Raw genomic sequence first — 22,559 nt, 5'->3', positions numbered from 1 at the left:
GGTTGCCATGACTCCTTTCTTCCTCTCACATCCCACCTCCACACACCCTGTTGGCTGTACTTCAAAATATACCCAGGGCCCGACCGCTGCTGGCCACCTCCATCACTACCACCCAGGCCATCCTTCACCTGGATCACGGCAGGAGCCTCTAAACTTGTCTCCCTGCTTCTACTCCTCACTCCTCTTTGCTTTCTCCACAAGGCAACCAGAGTAAGCCTGTTAAAAGGCAGGATGAAACGTGTCCACTCCACTGCTCAAAACCCTCCAATGGCCCAACTCACTCTGAGGGAAAATCAACATCCCCACGAGAGCCTTCAAGGCCCCCACGACCTGCCCATCTCTCCCTTACCCCCAATGCCTCTCTGACCTCATCCTCTCCATCCCCCCTTAACCACCCCCTCCAACCACCCCCTCCGGCCACACCGGCCTCCAGGCAGGTCCACCAACCTGCCAGGGGTGGCCCTTCCTTCGGGCTTTTGAGCTTGCTCTTTCCTCTGCCTGGACCACTGTGTCCCCATTTAGCCACATGGCTCATTTTCTCACCTCCTTCAAATCTTTGCTCAACTGTCACCTTCTCAGGAAGACTTTCTAAGGACCCTCTTCAAAACCGCAATGCCAGCCAACAACCCACATCCTGCCTCCCTCCTTTATTACAATGTAATGTGCATTTTACTTGGTTATTTTGTTTATTGTGCCTTTCCCCACTAAAATTTAAGATCCACAAGGGCAGGGGTTTTTGCCTTCCTTGTGTACTATAGTCCTGGCGTTCATAATAGCACTGTCCAATATAATTTTTAATTTCCTAGGAAACATTTTAAAAACTAAATAGGGGACCTCCCTGGTGGCACAGTGGTTAAGAATCCGCCTGCCAATGCAGGGGACACTGGTTCAAGCCCTGGTCCGGGAAGATCTCACATGCCGCGGAGCAACTAAGCCCGTGCGCCACAACTACTGAGCCTGCGCTCTACAGCCTGTGAGCCACAACTACCGAGCCCGCGTGCCGCAGCTACTGAAGCCCACGTGCCTAGAGCCCGTGCTCCGCGACAAGAGAAGCCACCACAATGAGAAGCCCGCGCACCGCAATGAAAAGTAGCCCCCGCTCGCTGCAACTAGAGAAAGCCCATGCGCAGCAACAAAGACCCAACGCAACCTAAAATAAATAAATAAATAAATTTAAAATAGGTACAGCTTTAAAAAACATTTTTTTATTAAAAAAATAAAAACTACAAAGAAACAGAGGAAATTTCAATTCTATTGTATTTAACCCAATAAACTTTAAATGTTATGATTTATAGCATATATTTATATTTATCATTTATTATATTTTAAAAAATCAATGAGATAGTTTACCTTTTTCTTTTCATATTAAGTCTTCAAAAATCTGGTGTGTATTTTATACTCATAGCCTACCCCCAGTGTTCAACGCTGGAAAGTGACCACCATACTGGACAATGAAACTCCAGAACAATGCCTGGCACAGAGTAGGTATTTATAAATATTCATTGAATGAAAAAATGTTTTCCCAGGAAGAGGCAGCTATGATATAGCACAGGATTTTCTAAACTTCAGTTACACTCCATATTCACAATTTTTGCTGTAACCTGTACTATTTTTCCCTTAAAATGTCATACTTTGTCCACTTGAAAAAATATTTTAAAATAAAACTTTATGTTGCCTCTATAAATGGAAAAGAATGGGTCTAAGGATAAAATGCCTGGGCGTGAGTCCCTACTCAGTCACTCACTACTTCCAGACTCTAAAGCAAGGACTTCACTAAGCCTCAGTTTCTTCATCTGCAGAATAGGGACAATTCCAACCTTCACAGGATCATGGTGAAGATTAAATGAGATGCTGTCATAAGCTCTTTACAATTGGGAAAGTAGTCATTAAATAAAGGAGACTGAGAAGCCAACCCAAGCCTTTTCCTCATGCCTGTCATTTTCACACGGACCAATAACAGAAAATGGCAAGCTTGTCTGACAAGAGAAGAGCTAGGACTCAGGTTCAAATCTCTTGTCCTCCACTTACAGGTCTGTGACCTTTAGAAATTCATTTATTCACCAAACACCAAGTGCCCACAACATGACAGGCACTAGGCTAGGAGCCAAATAAGTCAAATAAGATATGAACCCTGCCCTTGAGGAATTTGCAGTCTAGCAGGGAGAAAGAGACCAGCAGACAAGAAAAAGCAAACAACTGTCAAAAAATCAAGTCATCTCTCTTAGGTCTGTTTGTTCACTGTGAAATGGGAATAACACCTTCCCAATCTAACTCACAGAGCTGCCACAAAAATCAATTTTTAAATGTTTGTCAAGTACTCCAAAAACCTGAACTCATTATACATTAGCAAAGTACTTTTCTTTTTCCTACTTGTAACCCAAAACAACTCCGGCTCCTGTAAATGTCCAGTTTGAACTTTCACTCCAATTGTACCACATCTGTGAAATTCATTCCACTTTTGCAAATGTTAGTAAACACAAGGAAAAAGAGGATAAACAGCTTTAGCACAGGTATTTAATCTCAAAATTATGATCCAGGTCACAGTTCTAAGGAACAAAACACAGACCTCTCAGTCAGCTACCTAGTTACAGTTTGTCAAGATAAGCAGTCACATGGTAAAGGAAACTGAATAATTTAAACTGAAGAAAGAGGAAAACTCATGAAGCAGGGTAGGTAGACAGTGTCCAAGGTTACAGCAGGTCTCTGCATTGGTGAGGTAATGCTGGGATTAGGTCGTGCTCAACATGGTAGGCTAAAAGCCATTTTATGGCCAGAGCAAAGTGCCCACACTCTTTTTTTTAAGCCTAGAAGTTGATCTGATCTGAGAAAATCTCAAAGAAAAGATGATCCCAAGGGCTAGGTTCCCAAGAAGTGGAAACCCTACCCAAGCAGGAGTAAGTGGGTGTGACGAAAGCAAGATGATCAAGATTCTGTGATCCTTCCTGAAGTTTAAAAACTGAATGGGACCAAAATCAAAGTCTCGGGTACCAATCATTTACAAAGAGGAAGGAAGGAAAAGACTCTCAGGTGCGGTTCCGCCTGCATCTTCATACTGATTTCTCCTTCTTTCCCTCCATGTCACTCGCCCAATCTCAGGCGACCCATTCCAACTCAGCCCCAAGTCGCCCCTTCCCCCTGTTCCGATCCCTGCACAAAGGTCACTCCTCTTCATCCCTGGCACCTAAGATGCTTTCCCCTTCCGGGAGGACTTGCTAGCCGCCGCACCCATGACTGCCTTCGCGCCCACCTCGGAGCAGCCCCCGCGCACGACCCGCGGCGAGCCCACCCCTCTCGGGCGGGAACCGGGACACCCCTCCTCGGAGGCCGGAACCGCCGCGCCAGGCCCCTCCCACAGGAAGCCGCCGCCCCCCAGCGCCCTGGCCGCGCCTCCCCCGGCCCACCCCGCGCCGCCCGCCACTCCCGGACTTCCCCGCGCCCCCGCCCGCCCGCCGCGCCCCCAGAGCCGGTGCTCGCTACCTGCTGCGGCCACAGAAGCGGCGCCCAACTCCTCTCCCACTTCCGCCTTCCACCGCCCGCACTCGGGCCAGGTCACGTGACCACGGGCGGTCACCTGACCCGGAAGAGGCTGGCCGGACCGCAGGTGTATGCAACCTAGGCCAGGCCTGAGAACCTCTGGCCAGAAGGCTTTCTTACCCTCTGTATGTTTAAAAGTGGGAGGGTTTTCCTCTCGCTAGATGGTCCCGTAGCAATCAAATAAATTGAGGGCTCGCTGAGTACCAGGCGCTTCATATACTCCTCCCATCAACGCCGAGGGCGGGCCTGTCTTAGCCCCATTTTACAAGTGAGAGGAGGCGTTCAATCAAGTCAGCAGATATTTATTGAACTCAGGGTTACCATATAAAATACAGGACGCCCAGTTAAATTTGAATTTTAGATAAACAACCATTAATACGTAGGTGTGCCCCAAATACTGTCTGGTACAGTACATGTTTATACAAAAAAACTACTTGTTGTTGATACTCATATTTAATTAGTCATCTTGTGTTTTAATTTGCTATATCTGACGACCCAAAGCCTACTATGTGCCAGGCACGGTTCTAGGCTCTAGAAACACAAAAGTGGCTTTTGTGGAGCATCCGTTCTTGTGACATAAAACAAAGGCAGAAAGGCTCCAAAACTCCTGCTGGGGGTCCACAAAGTGCCCCACCACACCAAACTAACCCCCATTTCCTTAGTATACAGAGTAGACAGACCTTCATGAACTAGAAAAAAACATTTTAAATCAATATTCTTTACTGATGGTTGAGAACTTCAGCTTTGACAAGTTGAATGAAGGCTCAATTTTTCACTTTTAATCACCATTAACTAAAATTAATACTAATCACCTAATTAGCTCTAAGCACTGTGCACTAATTATTCTGTTATTTTTGGGTCTTCCAGTTTGGATGGATCCTGTTATGCGTACAAATGAAACTGGTCGAGCATTTAGTCTCTATTTTGCCATTCCAAATCCATCCAGGAGATGGCATTTCAAGGAGCTACAGCTCTCTCTTAACACCTTAATTCCTATCTAAAAAACTATTAAAATTTCTCTAGTAACATTGATGGGAGTTGTACAAATTCTCTTCTAGGGGAATTAGGGAAGGCCTCTTTGATTTGGTGGCGTTTGAGTAGGTGTTGACCAAAAGGAAAAAAGGGACTAGGCAAGGCAGGCTCTCACTGTGCATTAAAGAAGTAAAAGCTAAATATATACCTGGACTTATAAAGGCCCTAGGTGATACCTCCCACCCCTCCCCTTTGTTTCATATCTCCAACTACTCTTTCACTCAGTACCCTGCTTCAGCCACTCTGGCCTGAGGGCCTTTGGACTGGCTTTTCCCTCTTCCTAGAAAGCTCTTTCCCCAGGTAGTCAGTTGGCTCACCCCCTCATCTCTTTCAGATGTTTGCTTAACTGTCCCTTTCAGTGAAGCCTTTCCTGATCACCCTATTTAAAATTGCAACTCATCTCTTCCTTCCTCTCCTACCAGCCCCTTCCTGCTTTATTTTTTCTCTCCATATTTCCTCAACTTAGCACTATCTGACTTTCATATGAATATGTGTGTGTGTGTGTGTGTGTGTGTATATATATATATATATATATATATATATATATATATATATATAAAAAGTCTGTTTCCCACTACAAAAATTATGAAGACAGGAGCTATAACCCAGCTCTCAAAGCAGTGCCTGGCCCATAGGAGGCCTCTTTAAACAATCTGTTGAATGAATAGACTTCATCAACATTTATTGAGCACTGAACTCATTGCTGTAGGTCCTACAATATAGGAGATTTTTTTTTAAGACACATAAAAAATCTGAAATATGTCATCATAAAAGTGCCCTGCAGGGGCTTCCCTGGTGGCGCAGTGGTTGAGAATCTGCCTGCCAATGCAGGGGACACGGGTTCGAGCCCTGGTCTGGGAAGATCCCACATGCCGTGGAGCTGAGCCTGCGCGTCTGGAGCCTGTGCTCCGCAAAAAGAGAGGCCGTGATAGTGAGAGGCCCGCGCACCGCGATGAAGAGTGGCCCCCGCTTGCCACAACTAGAGAAAGCCCTCGCACAGAAACGAAGACCCAACACAGCCATAAATAAATAAATAAATAAAATTTTAAAAATTTATTAAAAAAAAAAAAAGTGCCCTGCAAAAGTTAAAAAGTAAATTGAAATGTTCATTTAAGGAGAAAGACCCCTAAAACACAGTCCCTGATTTCCAACCTACTTAAAGAAGACACACAATTAACTACAATGCAAAGCAGAAGTAGTAACTGCTTATTGAGTGATAGAATCAAAATGTCTTAAGTATGGTGAGAAAGAAGGGTTCAAATCCGTCCTTGGAGAAAAATCTGATTTGGGTAACGAGGACCAGTTTACAAAGGAAACAATGGAGCTGCTTCTTGGCGACTAAGTAAGCAGGGATTGGCCAGCAGAATTTTCAGGCAGAAGAGAAAACAAGGGCAAAGGCAGAGACAAGGAAGTCCAGGACACTCCCAGGAAAGTCCAGAGGAATTCTAGGGATACTTACTGATTGCATGTAGTTTTTCTCTCCCCTACCCCAAGTTTTTCTCTCCCCTACCCCGCTGTTTCAAGTTTTTATCTCCCCTACCCCACTGTTAAGCATATAGTTTCATAGCTTGTACATTTTCCAGTCCTGGAAGTGAAGTCAGCTCTTCACTGGCACACAAGCAAGACGTTTCTCTTTCATAAAGGGCCTCACATGTAAAAGTTGTCATTACCTCCAGATAAGTTATACATGGAGTTCTTCTACATATGTTTGAAAGTGTTAATTTGTTAAGGTAAACTGTTTCAAGTGACCATAATTTCATAACAATGTTTTAGATTTCTTCACTTTTTAAAAAACAAGGAGCTTCAAAAAATTGAAGTGTTTCAGGGTTCACTTCACTTCTGAGAGAACCTGTCCCCAGACACCCTGTGCTACCACAGGCACTACCCTCAACTCCCTGAACACTCCCTTTGGACTTTCATACCTCAATGCCTTTGCCCTACTCATCCTTCAAGATTTGGCTCCAAGGTCATAAACTCGAAGGTGCCCCTAGACGCTATACAAAATATCACTTTGTTCATAACTGTTATATCACCCAAATTGTGGTGGTATAAATTAGCTCTCAGTACTTATTTGTTCACTAAATAAGAGTCCTTCTAAGGCTTCAGTGGACTTGAAGACTAGCAAGCCTTACAGGGAAACAGAAAAGGGATTGAAGTATTACAAAAAATGACAAAAACTACAAAATGTCAAGAAACCTTTTATAGTAACAAGTATTTTTAATATTTACTAGAAAGTGAATGGCTCAGAGCCTGATCTTTCTTTCCCTGGCTGTTCCCCTAAATCAGTGGTTCTCAAGTGTGGCCCCAGGTGAGCAGCATCAGCATCATCTGGAACTTATTAAAAATGCAGATTCTCCCGCCCTGCCCAGACCTACTGAATCAGAAACTGAGGATGAACCCCAGCTATCTAGTTTTCCAAGCTCTCCAGGTGATCCTATTTCACAGTCCAGTTTGAGAACACTGATCTAGATCATTCTTCTTCACCCTAGTGTCTACAGAATTATTGCCAACTTCAATAAACCTCTTTTATTGTGGAGTCTAGTTTCTATATACTCCCTCCCTTTTTAGGCAACAGGAGCAATTGAGGAAGAACTTAAGAGATAGGAATATTAGTGTTGAGTGGATTATATTTTCTAGGCTTGAAATAAAAACTTGATTAGAGTAATGAGAATGAATGGAGAGGAGACCCAGGCACCTCAAAACAATTCAGAAGTGACATCAGTAAAGTTTAGCAAGAGGAGTATGGGTTGAGACTGGGAATAAGGATGACTCAGAGATTCTTACCTTGAGTGCCTTTTTTGGTAATGCCATTCGTAAAAATAGGAACTCAGCCAGTGAAGAAAGTTTAAGCGGGGGCAGGAGAGAAAACTACCTTAGTTTTAACCTTACTCCTGAGTGAAGATGCCAAAAATTTTCAGAAAGATGTGGCCAACGGCTAGTCTAGGGAATAAACAGGGATTGGACCTGTAGATTCCAAAGGCATTCCTATAATGCGATAATTGTGATAAGCCTTGGGGATAGATAGTATTGGTGAAAGAGAAAACTTAGACACAGCAGCCAAGACAGTTCTGTGGTGGGTGCCCCGTGAGCAAGGCAGAAGAGATGGCAGTGAAGGAGGGTGAGAAATCATCAGAGACACAGGGGGACCAGGATAGTGATGTATCACCAAAGTGAGGCAAGGAGACAGTCCAGAAAGAGGAAATGGTCAGCACTGTAAAATTCTGCAGAGAAACTGAAAATATCGAGAAATAAGAACAAAAAAATTGATATGATAGGGAATTCCCTGGCGGTCTAGGCACTTAGGATTCAGCACTTTCACTGCTGGGGCCGGGGTTCGATCCCTGGTTGGGGAACTAAGATCCCGCAAAAAAGAAAAAAGAAAAAAATTGAGACATCTGGGGAAGGAAAAGGGATTTGGGCACCTGTTAAAAGACCCCCCAGGGCAGTGAACAATTTTTGGAGGTACGATGGATAAAGTATAACCAAGGGGTAAAAACTGGAGTGAAGACTTGACAAAGAAAGTTTAGAATAACTCAACACCTCTGAAGATGGATGACTGAAAACTCAAGTCATCATTCAGCCAAAATTCGCCAGCATGAATTTCTAACAGACTAGATCTCATAATTATGGAATCTCAGCAAGGAATTATGAGCCTTGTTTATGTAAGTGGCATAAGAGATCCTGGACCCAAGTTGCTCAAAATGAAGCGGGGGTAAGTAAACAAGCAGCGGTCGGTATGGCACAGTAGTGAGAAAGCAACTCTGAGTCGGTTTGTTTCAGTGTTAATCACGATACCCCACTAACTACCCATGTTAGTTGGGCCTAGTTTTCTTGAGCAGCTACCCCTTACCTGTAAAATAGTACCTATTTCATAGGGTTGTTGTGATCTTTAAATTAGGGCATCTGTATTGATTGACTCTTAACAATGAAACTAATACAGACTATTTGCATTTAAGCGTAAAGAAGGCGCCAAAGCAAATTTCCTCGGGTGGCCCCTCCGCCCCTCCCAAGGTTTGACCCCGCCCACACCTCCCAGGCAGAGCTGGCGGCCTCACCGCGCATGCGCTCGGGGAGGCCTTAGCCGGAAGATGTTGGCGCGGCCGCCAGGAGACGCCGCTTAGCCGCGGCTGCTCTTCCCGGCTCCCAGAGGCCCGGATTGGGACAGAGGGGCGGGCGCAATCTGCATGCGCACGCACGCTCCGGTCTCGATGGACCAACATGGCGCCGGTGGAGCACGTTGTAGCCGATGCAGGGGCTTTCCTGCAGGACGCGGCTCTGCAGGTACAGGGAGCTCCGGCGGAGAGGAGCGGGGTCTGGGCTGGTGGCCCCTAAAGGAGCTTGGGAAATCGGGCAGCGCGTTGCGTGGTGCGGGCGGGTGTGAGTTGGGCCGGTCTCCCCTCAGGACATCGGGAAGAACATCTACACCATTCGGGATGTGGTCAGCGAGATTCGGGATAAGGCCACGCGCAGGCGGCTCGCAGTCCTGCCCTACGAGCTGCGTTTCAAGGAGCCCTTCCCGGAATACGTGCGGCTGGGTGAGTGTCTCTGCCCGGTGTTAATGGCGAAGCTGGTTCCTGGGTTGCTGACTGAACCTGCTCTGGTTCTAGTCGGAGTCTGGATACTTTATCAGAGTTGATTTAGAAACTGCACGGTCGGGCAGAAATAGAGACACAGATGGAGAGAACAAATGTATGGACACCAAGGGGGGAAAGTGGCAGGGGGTGGTGGTGGTGGTGGTGGTGGGGTGAATTGGGAGATTAGGATTGACATGTATACACTAATATGTATAAAATGGATAACTAGTAAGAACCTGCTGTATAAAAAATAAATAAAATTCAAAAATTCAAAAAATAAATAAGTAAATAAAAGAAACTGCACGGTCTAGGAGACCGTGGTGGGAGAGAGGAGTTCTGGGTCATGAGTCAGCCAGGCCTTGCCAGTTACTAGTTATGTGCCCTTGGGAATATCATTCAGACGCTCTAGGCCTTGGTTGCCTCCATCTGTAAAATGGGATTAACAATAGTACCTACCCCAGGGGTTGCTGGGAGCATTAAATGAGGAATAATGTCACTCAGCACAGTGTCCAGCGCTTTGTAAGTATTCGATAAATTTGTTTGGATTAAAAATAGAAGATGGGAGGGAGCTGCAAGAGGGAGGAGATATGGGGATATATGTATATGTATAGCTGATTCACTTTGTTATACAGCAGAAACTAACACACCATTGTAAAGCAATTATACTCCAATAAAGATGTTAAAAAGATTTAAGATTTAGAAGAACCCAGATCTCTTACTCTCGCCCATTTCTTTTCAGTAGACAAGAGTGATGACTGTTTTGGATATGGAGGCCAGCCTCAAGTCAGAAAAAGGGATGGCTTTTAGGCCTTACATTAGTCCTGAAAGAAAACTAAACAACTCTCACTTGGCTTAGGAGTCAGCGTTGTTCTCTTGTTAGGGATCAAGGCAATGATCCTGCCCAGGAAAGGACCTAGGTGGTTGGAAGTGTTTTAGGGTTTAAAGGCTGATAATGGAGATGTTGTTACCTACACTATTTGTGACTTCTTTAGCTTTCTCCAGCATCCTAGCTGTGTGATCTTTGACAAGTTACTTAATCTTTTTGAGGAAATACTAACAGTACTTACTTCATAAGATTTGGCTGAAGCATTCCCACTCCTGGGCATATATCCAGACAAAACTATAGTAATTCAAAAAGATACATGCACTCCTATATTCATAGCAGCACTATTTACAATAGCCAAGACATGGAAACAACCTAAATGTCCATTGATGATGAATAGATAAAGATGATATGGTACATGTATACAATGGAATACTATTCAGCCATAAAAAAGAACGAAATAATGCCATTTGCAGCAACATGGATGTAACTAGAGATTATCATACTAAGTGAAGTCAGAAAGAGAAAGACAAATAACCATATGATATGACTTATATGTGGAATCTAAAATATGACACAAAGGAACCTTTCTGAAATAGAAACAGAATCACAGACATAGAGAACAGACTTGTGGTTGCCAAGGGGAAGGGGGTTGGGAGAGGTTGGGGTGAGCAGATGTAAGCTTCTATATATAAAACGGATAAACAACAAGGTGCTACTGTATAGCACAGACAGCTATATTCAATATCCAATGATAAACCATAATGGAAAAGAATATTTTAAAAAGGAATGTATGTATATGTATAATTGAATTACTTTGCTGTGCAGCAGTAATTAACAACATTGTAAATCAACTATACTCCAGTTTAAAAAAAAAAGATTTGGCTGAAGGATAAAATGAAAAGTTTTAAACACAGTGCCTGATACATAGTAAGTGCCCACTAAATTTTAGCTGCTTTTAATTAATAGCTGCATTTTTAGAAAATGTGAGCCGTATACTTATTGTTCCTTGTGCTAGTGTAGCAGAAGACACCTTTCTGTTAATGTGTCAAGATGTCATTGTACGTGTTTGTTATTGATGTCTCAGGAGAATAACAACAGCAACAGCTGGAGTTTACTTTGTGTTAAATAGGGATGTGGGTTTTCTTGTTGGGTGGGTTTACATAAAAAACTGTCTGATATTTGTTACAGAATAACCCAATATTTTTGTTTCATGATTGACAATTATTGGCTGAATCAGCTTTCCGTCCCATTTTGGAATCTGATCATTCTATTAATATGGATTGTTAGAATCAAAGAATTTTATTGCTGGGAGAGAAGAGACCTTCTATTCAAACATAATACCAAAGCCTAGATAAGGAACTCTCATTTGCAAATATTATGCTAACTTTTGTTGACTTTCTATTAACTTTGTTCTTCATCTGCACTCAGTGAGGACATCACTGTAAACCTAACTGGCCGAGATCTTGGTGATAGAGAATACAAATGTATCAATTGTGAATAGAAAAAGATCAGGAAATGGATGAAAGTGTTAAGAGGTTTTTCTTGGGATACTGATCCTAAGTTCTTTTCATACTTCCATTATGGTTATCCAAGGTCATATAGCTCTTTGCTTTTAACTGAAGTTGGGAATCTCTTGTTTACAGTGACTGAGTTTTCAAAGAAAACTGGAGACTATCCCAGCCTCTCTGCCACAGATATCCAAGTACTGGCACTTACCTACCAGCTGGAAGCAGAGTTTGTTGGGGTGTCTCACCTAAAACAAGAACCAGAAAAGGTAAATAAGAAAGATTGTTGGTTTTATCTGTTTTAACTTTTTTATTATGAGAACTATCAGATGTACAGAAGTAGAGGGAATAGTATAATGGACCCAGTGTCCCCATCATTCTGCCTCCACAGTTATCAACTCATGATCTGTTTTCATCTTTACCCAACCCCAGCCCTGAATATTTTGAACTCAGACATCCTTACATTTCACTGATAGATATTTCTTGGTGTGTCTCTAAAGATAAGGTATGTCTCTTTAAAAAATAACCACAAAACCAATATTACACCTACACAAAATTAATAGTAATTCCCTGATATCATCAAATATCCAATCTGTGTTCACATTTCTCAATTATTTTATAAAATTTTTTTAATAGTTTACTTGTTTGGATCAGGATCCAGATAAGGCTCATACATTGCAATTAGCAAACATGTCTCAGTCTTGACCTGTAGGTTCTTGGTAAGGTTGGTTAAATTTAAAAATGCAGGGACTTCCCTGGTGGCACAGTGGTTAAGACTTCACGCTCACAATGCAGGGGGTCCAGGTTCAGTCCCTGCTCAGGGAACTAGATCCCCATGCCGCAACTAAGAATTCGCATGCCACAACTAAGGAGCCCGCCTGTCGCAACTAAGACCTGGTGCAACCAAATAGATAAAATAAAATAATAATAAAATGCAGAAAGAGTAAAAACCAACTATATTCTCACTTTTTTTTTTTTTTTTTTTTTTTGTGGCTGCATTGGGTCTTCATTGCCGTGGGCAGGCTTTCTCTAGTTGCGGCGAGCGGGCACTGCTCTTCATTGCAGTGCACGGGCTCTAGGTGCGCAGGCCTCAGTAGTTGTTGCTCACAGGCTCTAGAGCGCAGGCTCAGTAGTTGTGGTGCACGGGCTTAGTTGCTCCATGGCATGTGGGATCTTCCTGGACCAGGGCTTGAACCTGTGTTTCCTGCATTGGCAGGCAGATTCTTAACCACTGCGCCATCAGGGAAGCCCCTCTCACTAGTTTTTTAAAAATAGAATTCTTTTCCAGAAGCAAGCAAGAAAGAACACTTTAAATGATTACCATCTTTTTCAACTCTTGCTACCTTCAAAATTCTGGGTTCCTGTTGTGCTTTTAGGGACTTGTCCAGCTTGGCTAAGTTGAAGAGACTAATGGTTTTGTGCCAGGACCCCATTGCCTGTTTCCAGGCCAGAGGATTTTGAAAGATAGATTATTAACCTTATACTGTAATAAGTAATTTCAAGTAGTGTTTGCAAAGAATTACTTGATCTCCGCTGTCTAAGGTCATCAAAACTGTAGTGGGCTCATGATTCTATTCTAGTCAGAACTGCCTTCACTTGTTTTCAACCAAGTGTAGAGTCCTCCAATCCCAAGAAGTCTAAAAGTGATGCCTAAAATATAGACATCTGTGTGTCACCAGAATGTTTTGGGGCGATGGGAGTGAAGGGAATAGTTTTATATAAACTCTGACTTTGTGGCTCAGCTGGGTTTCTGCTTTGGCGGCTGTCAATTTGAGATTCCTAAAAATTGCCCTTTCCTGCAGTCTTTTGGGCAGGAGTTAGCTGTTTTGTATCGGAAGCTTTAAAACAGCCTGTCTGTTGACCCAGCAATTCCACTCTTAGGCATTTATCCTAAGGATATAACCAAAGATACTTCCAAGTTTTACACATAATGATGTTCATTAAACCTTTATGTCTAGGGACAAAAAAGAAATGTCCTAAAGTGGTTATTTGGTAGTAGTGGAATCCCTGAATAATTCTTTACGGGCTTCCCTGGTGGCGCAGTGGTTAAGAATCCACCTGCCAATGCAGGGGACAAGGGTTTGAGCCCTGGTCCGGGAAGATCCCACATGCCGCAGAGCTACTAAGCCCGTGCGCCACAACTACTGAGCCTGCGCTCTAGAGCCCGCGAGCCACAACTACTGAAGCCCGTGCGCCTAGAGGCCATGCTCCGCAACAAGAGAAGCCACTGCAGTGAGAAGCCCGCACACCGCAATGAAGAGTAGCCCCCCGCTCACCGCAACTAGAGAAAAGGCCGCGCACAGCAACAAAGACCCAACGCAGCCAAAAATAAAAATAAATAAATTTATTTAAAAAAAATTCTTTACATATATTTTTATGTTTTCCACTTTTTAAAAAAACATTGAATATCTTTTATTTCAATAACCAGGGGGAAGTATTTTGTTTTCTGTTTTTTTTTTTTTTTATTTATTAATTAATTAATTTATTTTTGGCTGTGTTGGGTCTTCGTTTCTGTGCGAGGGCTTTCTCTAGTTGTGGCAAGCAGGGGCCACTCTTCATCGCGGTGCGCGAGCCTCTCACTATCACGGCCTCTCGTTGCAGAGCACAAGCTCCAGACGCGCAGGCTCAGTAGTTGTGGCTCACGGACCTAGTTGCTCCGTGGCATGTGGGATCTTCCCAAACCAGGGCTCGAACCCGTGTCCCCTGCATTGGCAGGCAGATTCTCAACCACTGCGCCATCAGGGAAGCCCATTGTTTTCTGTTTTTTAAATTACTCTTCCATGTTGAATTTTCAACCTGTATTTCTTTGCTTAGAGCTGTCACTTTCTTCTTTTCTTTTTAAAGGTTAAAGTGAGTTCATCGATTCAGCACCCAGAAACTCCTCTACACATTTCTGGTTTCCATCTGCCCTCAAAGGTAATTTCTTAGGCCAGGCTCTTCACGCTCTTTTCTGTTACATGTCAGATCTCCACAAATTGTCTGTTTAGAGGGAACCAAATTTACCTAGACAGATACCATAGTTTGTCCATCCTTGTCTGATCTGGCTTGTATATCGTATATCATTTCATCTATAACCCTCTCAATTTTCAGGTTTTAAAATTATTTTTCTTTTAACTTCAGCCTAAACCCGCACGAGGAACAGTAGAACATGGACACCCAGTCGGTGAGCCTGAGGACCCAGAATTCAGTTCCTTTGTGTTCTGGAGAAATCCTTTGCCTAATATTGATCATGAACTGCAGGAGCTGCTGGTAAGGCCCTGCTTTATGATCTCCTGATGACAACAGACTAGCGTCTCGCGGCTGCTCCTGTGGGCGAGAAGTTTGAATTCTGTTAACGTTTCAGATTGACAAAGGTGAGGCTATTCCAAGTGAGGAAGAGAACGAAGAGAATGGATTTGAAGAAGGGAAGGACCGAGACAGTGATGAGGACGGGGGTGGGTGGATAACCCCCAGCAACATCAAGCAGGTCCAGCAGGAGATGAAGCAGTGTGCCATCCCGAAGGATGTGCGGGTCGGCTGTGTGACTACAGACTTCGCCATGCAGGTGGGTGGAATGGGCATCGGCTGGCCCTGGGCTTGGTGTCATACCTGTTACAGGCAGTGGTCCTTTGGAGGTTTGGGGGTGTGTACAGAGCTGTTGTGCAATGCTTCTTTTCCTGGCTCTGGAAACTTTGCCTGTGCTCTTTGGTAATTTTTAGTTTTGCTTGGAGGTTAGGGAATCATAGTATACCTACAGAATGTATATGGTATATTAAATTTCTAATGTTTAATATTCATGATCTGTTGCTGCTTTTCTTTCAGTGTGCGTAACGTTCTGTGCTCAGTTAAGTATTTGGAGACTGTAGAGGTTTTCAGTCCAGAAATGAGTATACTTGCTCTGACACCGTAAATGTCTCTGTTAAGAGAGATTGCTAAAGGAGGCCTTGGCGAAATGATGGTCACGGTCCATGGCACTTGAGATAAGAAAAATCTGGGTCCTTGTCCTAGTTTACATGTCTTGAGAGGTATCCTAAGCTTGCTTTTCTTTAGCAGAAGCCCTTTATGAGCCAAACCAGGGTTTGAGAAGTTCTTTTAACTGTGATTATGCAGATATTAAACAATTCTTGGTTTTGCTATGAGTTCAGTTTCCCTTTATATTGTTGGTTGCAGAATGTCCTGCTCCAGATGGGGCTGCACGTGCTGGCTGTGAGCGGCATGCTGATCCGCGAGGCCCGGAGCTACATCCTGCGCTGCCATGGCTGTTTCAAGTATGTAGCCGATAACCTGGGCTCAGTGCCCCTCTGTTGAACACTCCTCTCTTCCTAAACCTTCTACAGACTACTTGAAGGAGAGCCTTGCCTTGTGTACAGGCATTCCCTCCATCTTGTCTTTGCTACTTGGGCCAGGTTCTGCCCCCACCAGGGCACTGAAAGCCCTGGGACAGAGGTGGCCAGTGACCTCCCACCTGACAAAAGCCAGGGCGGGTGTTTTTTGTCCTTATCTTTGTGTATAGGATTAAGGGTGTGGGTTCTGGAGCAAAGAGCCCTAGTCGTTTAGCAGTAAGTGCCGAAATGTTTATGGATGGGATAATGTCTGGGACTTGCTTTGAAATAAAACAGAAGTGGGAGGAATGGGTGAGGGTAGAGATGAAGCTGGGTGATGGGTCCATGAGGGTTCATTGTGCTCTTTGGTTTACTTTATGTTTGAAATATTCTATTTAAAAAAAAAGTGGACTCTGGATCCAGACTATGTGGGTTCCAATCCAGATTCTGTCTCCTAGTAGCTGTGTGACTTTGCAGAAGTTGGTCAGCTTCTCTGTACCTCAGGTTCTTCTTATGTAAAATTAGAAAGGTAGTTGTGAGGAACTAGGGAGATCGTCACATAAAAGAGTGCTTGTCTGGCGCATAGGAAGTGCTCCGTTGAGGTGAACTGTTTAGTTCATTGACCATGCCCTCCTCCGCATTTCTTTTCTGCCTCATGAATTGGTTTTTCTCTGGTGAGGGCTGGTGTTGTGTGGAGAGGCCCCCGGATCTGAGATCTGGTTGGAGTGGAAGAGACTATATTGCAGCCCTGCTGTTGAGTGAAGCGTGGCCCTGGGAACTTGGTGGCTTCCAGCCTTTCCACAGATTCAGTCTAGACGTGGTGGCCATCGTGTCGGGTATCTGGTGGAGCCCCTTACTGTGGAGGCCTGTGTGCACTGCTTTCCGAAGCAGTAAGGTGTCTCTCCCTGTGTCCCCAGTGCTGCTCCACTGACGGTGGAGTAGCCTGGGTGAAGCCCTGCGCCCCCACGTGGCTCGGGGCCCGTCTCTGTTACCGTCCTCTGCAGGTCTGCTGGGGAGCCACTCCTCCAAACTGCCTCTGCATTCTTTGAATCTTTAGTGTGTAAACGTGCCAGGCTCATGATGGTAAAGCTTTTTGCTTCATGAAATCTCATTTCCCCCATTGTCCTTTGTTACAAAAGCTCTAAGTTCCTCAAATTAACATTCGTTCTTAGAAACACTTGGAAATGTTCTCCATTCTTGTTAGATTAACCCCAGTGACTGAATGGTTTCTTGCACAAAATAATTATTTCCTAGCCCCTGTTGCTTAGTTCACTCGCAGAGACTTCAGGAAGGGGCTTGGCTTCTCTGGCAGTTTCACGCAGCTCTTGTGTCCTTACCACTGGGAACTGAGGGAGGATTCCTCAAGGACAGACACCAGGGCTCCTGCTTGGTCCCTGACAACAGCAGCTTTGCCTGTTCAGGGTCCATCATTGGGCCTTGAGGGGATGGGAGAGAGGCAAGGCCTGTGGGTCTGCCTCAGCACCCACACCCATTCAATCATAGCAGCTTTGATAGTGTTTCCTGTATGATTTGTTAGTAAATTCTCAGCACCTCCAGAGCCACCTCCTGGCTTAATGCCTAGGCTGATACTTGGGCACATGGTATTCAGAAATAGTTGAGTAATGTAATAACATGACCCTTGAGAAAGTATGGTGGTGGTAAGAGCACTGACTCTGGGGCCAGATTCCCTGGGCTTATACCTGCCACTTACTAGCTCTATGACCTTGAGCAAGCTACCTTACCTTGCCTCCGTTTCCCCATCCGTAAAATGGAGCTATACCAACTTCATAGGGTTATTTTGACATTAAACCTGTGGAATAATGCCTAACAAAATTCAGTAACAGCTCATTATTACAGTAACAACATTGTGCTCAGTTTTCTTACTAACTTGCTTCTTGTGTCATTTACCTTTGCCGTGGGAGCCGTGCAGCAGCAGTGTGCTTATATCAGCAGCGTGAGGGCAGGCGGCCTTGGTCTGGGATGTGTGCAGTGCAGTTCAGCCTGTCCTCATTTCTTGTGTCTCCTCCTCTGAGGCCCGAGACTCGCCTTGCGCTCTGGGGATGGGGTTTCCTGCCTCTGGCTCCAGTGTGATGCACCTCCTTTGTTTCTGTAGGACAACATCTGACATGAGCAGAGTGTTCTGTGCACAGTGTGGAAACAAGACACTGAAGAAGGTGTCTGTGACCGTCAGTGACGATGGAACCCTGCGCATGCACTTTTCCCGCAACCCTAAGGTGCTGAATCCTCGGGGCCTCCGGGTGAGTGGTGCATCTCCTGCTCCCCTAACAGCAGGGCCCAGGTCGGGGAAGCGAGACCTTTTAGCACCAGGATCAAAATGATCAGAGAGGACAAACAAACCCTCCTGGTTTCTAAAGATAGTTATTGAAAGCCTGTGATCCAGGGACCAAGGCAGGAGGGAAGAGCTCACAACTCAACCTCCCTGTGAGGTTTTTGAGGAGTTTGCAATCTAAGGAGAAATAACCAGTAATTCCACACGGTAAAAAGCAAGGGCCAAATATATGTGGGGTCACCAAGAGGGAGATGGTTTGCAGGATGGTGGAGGATGGATTTGTGTGGGAATTTGAGGATGGGTAGAATGTCTAGAAGCTTCAAGAACCACAAGGGAAGGTTGTGTAAATACTCAGCACAAGAGAGTCTTGGGCTAGATACACAGCGGGGTTGATTTGTTTTGAGGAATCAGGAGAGAAGGGTTAAGAGACAGGCAAGTATGAGTGTGGTTGACCTGGCTCTGAGTTCTCCAGGTATGGTGCATGCCACTAACATGTGAGAAAGGTTGTTTTTTTTTTTAACTTTCTATTTTGAAATAATTTTTTTTTAATGGTATCTTGTAGTTTTTTTTTTTTTTAATAAATTTATTTATGTATGTATGTATGTATGGCTGTGTTGGGTCTTCATTGCGGTGCGCGGGCTTCTCATTGTGGCTTCTCTTGTTGCTGAGCACGGGCTCTTGGCACGCAGGCTTCAGTAGTTGCAGCGCATGGGCTCAGTAGTTGTGGCTCGCGGGCTCTAGAGCACAGGCTCAGTAGTTGTGGTGCACGGGCTTAGTTACTCCGCGGCATGTGGGATCTTCCCGGGCCAGGGCTCGAACCCATGTTTCTTGCATTGGCAGGCAGATTCTCAACCACTGCACCACCAGGGAAGCCCCGAAATAATTTTAGATTTATAGAAAAGTTGCCAAAAATAGTACAAATAATTCCCATTTAGCTTTCACTTAGATTTCCCAATTTAACCATTCACTATATTTGCTTTATCATTTATATGTATATTTTTTCTTTTCCCCTAAACTATCTGAGAGTAAACTGTGCATGATGCCCTTTTGCACCTAGATACTTCAGTGTGTGTTTCCTGAAACAAGAACTTTGTCTTAGATACCCACAATACAATTACCAAAACCAAGAAGTTAACATTACTTCAATACTATCTAATCTATGGACCATATTCAGACTTTTTGTTTTTGTTTTTTTTTTTCTGGCTGTGCCACGTGGCACGTGGGATTTTAGTTCCCCAACTAAGGATCGAACCCATGCCCCCTGCATTGGAAGTGCAGAGTCTTAACCACTGGACCGCCAGGGGAGTCCTTAGACCATATTCAAACTTTGCCACAGCAAGAGAAGGGGGTTTGTTTGGGGTCCAGGATCCAGTCTAGGATCACACGTTGCATTTCATTGTTGCATTTCATTGTCCTGTCTCCTTAATCTCTTTTAAACTGAAGTAGTTTCTCAGGTCTGCTGTCTTTCATGACCTTGACATTTTTGAACAGTTTTGAAGAGTACAAAGCAATTACTTTGTAGACTATCCTTTATCTTGGGTTTGTCTGGTGTTTCCTCCTGGTTAGATTCAGGCTGTGTCCAATTTACTGCTGATAACTTTGATCACTTAGTTGGAGGTTTCTTGTGTAACCACAATATAATTACCAAAACCAAGGTTACCAAATTTCCTGTAAGGTTATTATCTGTAATTAATAAGTAACTTAGAGAAAGATAGTCTGATACTGTGTGATTACTGTTTCTCATCAAACTTTTACTGGTTAAAGTCATCTGAATCAGTTTTTACAATGAAGGTTGCCAAATGGTGATTTTCTAATTCCATCATTTCTTCTCCATCATTCTGCTGTAAAGAGGAACTTTCCCATATATCATTTATATGAGTGTGGTCGCATGGATTTTTATTGTAGTCTGTAGGCTGTGATCCATTGCTATCCTTATTTATTTTGATACTCAAACTGTTCATGGAGCCCCTTCACGATGGCTTCTGTGTCTTTTTGATGTGCCCCAGTTATTCTTTGAACACTTTTACTTTCTGGCACAGCAAGCTGTTCCGACTCTTATACCTCCCTGCCTGTGCCCTGGAATCAGCCATTTCTCTAAGGAGCTCTTAAGTTTTTAGAAGCAAAGATCTGGGCACTGGACAGTGGGTGTGCTCATTGTCCTAGGGTGTCATTAATTCTAGGCCCACAGTGGACAAAGATGGGAAATATTGTATATAAATACACATATTAATATTTTTTCTCTTATCTGTATTAAAAATTGAATTTATAACTTCAGTTTCAGTTCAACACCACAGAGTTCATTCTAGCCCTCCCTCTAATATCCATAACACCCTTCATAACACCATTTCCCATAATTATTTGTTCAACTGGCGAGAGAGAGAGAGTGTGTGTGTGTGTGTGTGTGTGTGTGTGTGTGTAGTTATTTCAGAAGTCCTAACCTATACCATTACGAAAATGGTACCTGCCTACTAGGGTTCTGTGTTTTAGTGTAATTCTTTCTGTCTTTTGTTGAGGGAATGTAGTCAAAATACCATGTTGCTTTTCATCTGTGAGGTGAGAGTAGGCTCAAGTGGGAAGATGCATGTCATGTACTCAGTGCACAGTAGGCAGTGACGATAGACTCCATTGGTGTCTTCTGCCTGCGTGCAGAGTTGTCAGGTAAGCTTTAGGTTAACAGGATCTGATGTGTATAAATACGAATCCCCGTCCTCCTAATGGCCTTTCCTCGTCTTATTTGCAGTATTCACTCCCCACTCCCAAAGGGGGCAAGTACGCCATCAACCCCCACCTGACCGAGGACCAGCGCTTCCCTCAGCTGCGGCTCTCCCGAAAGGCCAGGCAGAAAACTGATGTGTTTGCCCCTGACTACATAGCTGGGGTGTCTCCCTTTGCAGAGAATGACATCTCCAGCCGGTCAGCTACCTTGCAGGTCCGAGACAGCACCTTGGGAGCCGGCAGGAGACGGTTAAATCCCAATGCTTCCAGAAAGAAGTTTGTGAAGAAAAGGTGAAGTGTGAGCTCCACAGGCAAGCTGGACTGATGCTGTGACTGCCCGGGAGACCCATGTCTCAGGTCCCCAGCTGTGCCAACTCCACAACCACTTGGACACAGAAGAGGCCTGGCTTCCATAGTGCTGCCTCAGGACTCACTGTGGTGCCTCGGGTTGGGTTTGTGGTGGAACCCGCCATCCCTTGGCCTGTGTGCATCCAGAGAGCCAGGATTACTGCCACGTTGAGGGGACTTTGATTAAAACAGAACAAACAGTGCCTGGAACAAATCTTCAACCTTTAAAAAAGGGAACTTCCAAGTGATAATGTATTTCTAGTAAATATAGTTGCAAGCTTCTGTGCATTTTCTTTTTTCCTCTTTGTTTTGTTTTTGTTTTTTTTTTTTGCTTCTTAGGTAATTTGAGGCAAACACTTACTTAAGGTGTACACCAAAGATCAAGCATTTAGGTCTATCTTTTTGCGGGAAAGTTTATCATAATAAAACTAAGAGCTACCATTTTTTAAAATAAAATTACTTATTTATTTATTTTTGGCTGCGTTGGGTCTTCGTTGCCACGTGCAGGCTTTCTCTAACTGTGGCTAGCGGGGGCTGCTCTTCATTGCAGTGCGCAGGCTTCTCATTGCGGTGGCTTCTCTTGTTGCAGAGCATGGGCTCTAGGTGCACGGGCTTCAGTAGTTGCTGTGCGTAGGCTCAGTAGTTGTGGCTTGCGGGCTCTAGGGCGCGCAGGCTTCAGTAGTGGCTCGCGGGCTTAGTTGCTCTGCGGCATGTGGGATCTTCCCGGACCAGGGATCAAACCCATGTCCCCTGCATTGACAGGCGGATTCTTAACCACTGCACCACCAGGGAAGTCCCTTTTTTTTTTAACTTATTTTGAACCATGTCAGTCATCCAGGTAAATTCAGTATTCAACTACCTAGAATCTCCCATTGTTAACATTCTCTCCCATTATTAACATTTCTCCTCATTTGCTTCTTCCCTTTCTATACACACAAGCACACGAAGGAAAACAATGTTCTTTTACATAATCACAACACAGTGATCAAATTCGGGAAATTTAACATTGATACTATTATCTAATATATAACAATTCAAATTTTACCAATTTGTCCCAATACTGTCCTTTCATAGCATTTTCCCCCAAATCTGAACAGTTTCTCAGCCTTTGTCTTTTGAGAAATGAACTTTTTAATAGTATAAGTTGGGTTTTCAACATGTCCCTCCATTTGGGTTTGACAGGATGTTTCTTCAGGATTAGATGGAGGTGGTGCACACTGGGCAAAAAGCTACATACGTGACCACTGGTCCTCAGTGCATCACCCTAAGTGATGGTAACTCATTACTTGTGAATAAACCTGCCAGGTACAAGATTTCTAAGTTCTTTACATCGACAGTGTATTCACAAAGTGGTAGCTTCAAAAGTTTCTTACATCGAGGTTTTTCCTGTATGGTTGTCCATTTGGTATATAGTTAACTTTTTTGCTTTAAATT

At 44.1% G+C, this 22,559-nt stretch overlaps 2 protein-coding genes across 2 annotated transcripts in view; one reads left to right on the top strand and one right to left on the bottom strand.

Moving 5' to 3' along the window:
- WWP2 (WW domain containing E3 ubiquitin protein ligase 2) overlaps window positions 1-3,590 on the bottom strand; it is a 147,039-nt gene extending 143,449 nt beyond the window's left edge. The window contains exon 1 of the mRNA XM_036833378.1: window positions 3,478-3,590. The gene's annotated coding sequence lies outside the window, so the exon portion shown is untranslated. The remainder of the gene's footprint in view (window positions 1-3,477) is intronic.
- A 5,055-nt stretch (window positions 3,591-8,645) lies between these two features.
- NOB1 (NIN1 (RPN12) binding protein 1 homolog) lies at window positions 8,646-21,410 on the top strand. Its single transcript, XM_036833377.1, has 9 exons — window positions 8,646-8,847; window positions 8,969-9,101; window positions 11,610-11,740; window positions 14,316-14,387; window positions 14,592-14,720; window positions 14,815-15,015; window positions 15,621-15,718; window positions 17,886-18,030; window positions 20,803-21,410. The coding sequence occupies exons 1-9, from the start codon at window positions 8,785-8,787 to the stop codon at window positions 21,070-21,072; spliced, it is 1,242 nt and encodes a 413-aa protein (XP_036689272.1). The 5' UTR covers window positions 8,646-8,784; the 3' UTR covers window positions 21,073-21,410.
- Window positions 21,411-22,559: the final 1,149 nt, after the last annotated feature.

This window comes from Balaenoptera musculus, chromosome 19, assembly GCF_009873245.2.
Source record: "Balaenoptera musculus isolate JJ_BM4_2016_0621 chromosome 19, mBalMus1.pri.v3, whole genome shotgun sequence".
NCBI lineage: Eukaryota > Metazoa > Chordata > Mammalia > Artiodactyla > Balaenopteridae > Balaenoptera > Balaenoptera musculus.
This window is presented reverse-complemented; position numbering and strand designations above follow the sequence as displayed.

Coding starts and splice junctions, on each gene's coding strand:
- NOB1 (XM_036833377.1), top strand. CDS start 8,785: ATGGCGCCGGTGGAGCACGTTGTAGCCGATGCAGGGGCTTTCCTGCAG. Junction 9,102..11,609: donor CCCGGAATACGTGCGGCTGG/GTGAGTGTCTCT, acceptor TCTTGTTTACAG/TGACTGAGTTTTCAAAGAAA. Junction 15,719..17,885: donor CGCTGCCATGGCTGTTTCAA/GTATGTAGCCGA, acceptor TTGTTTCTGTAG/GACAACATCTGACATGAGCA.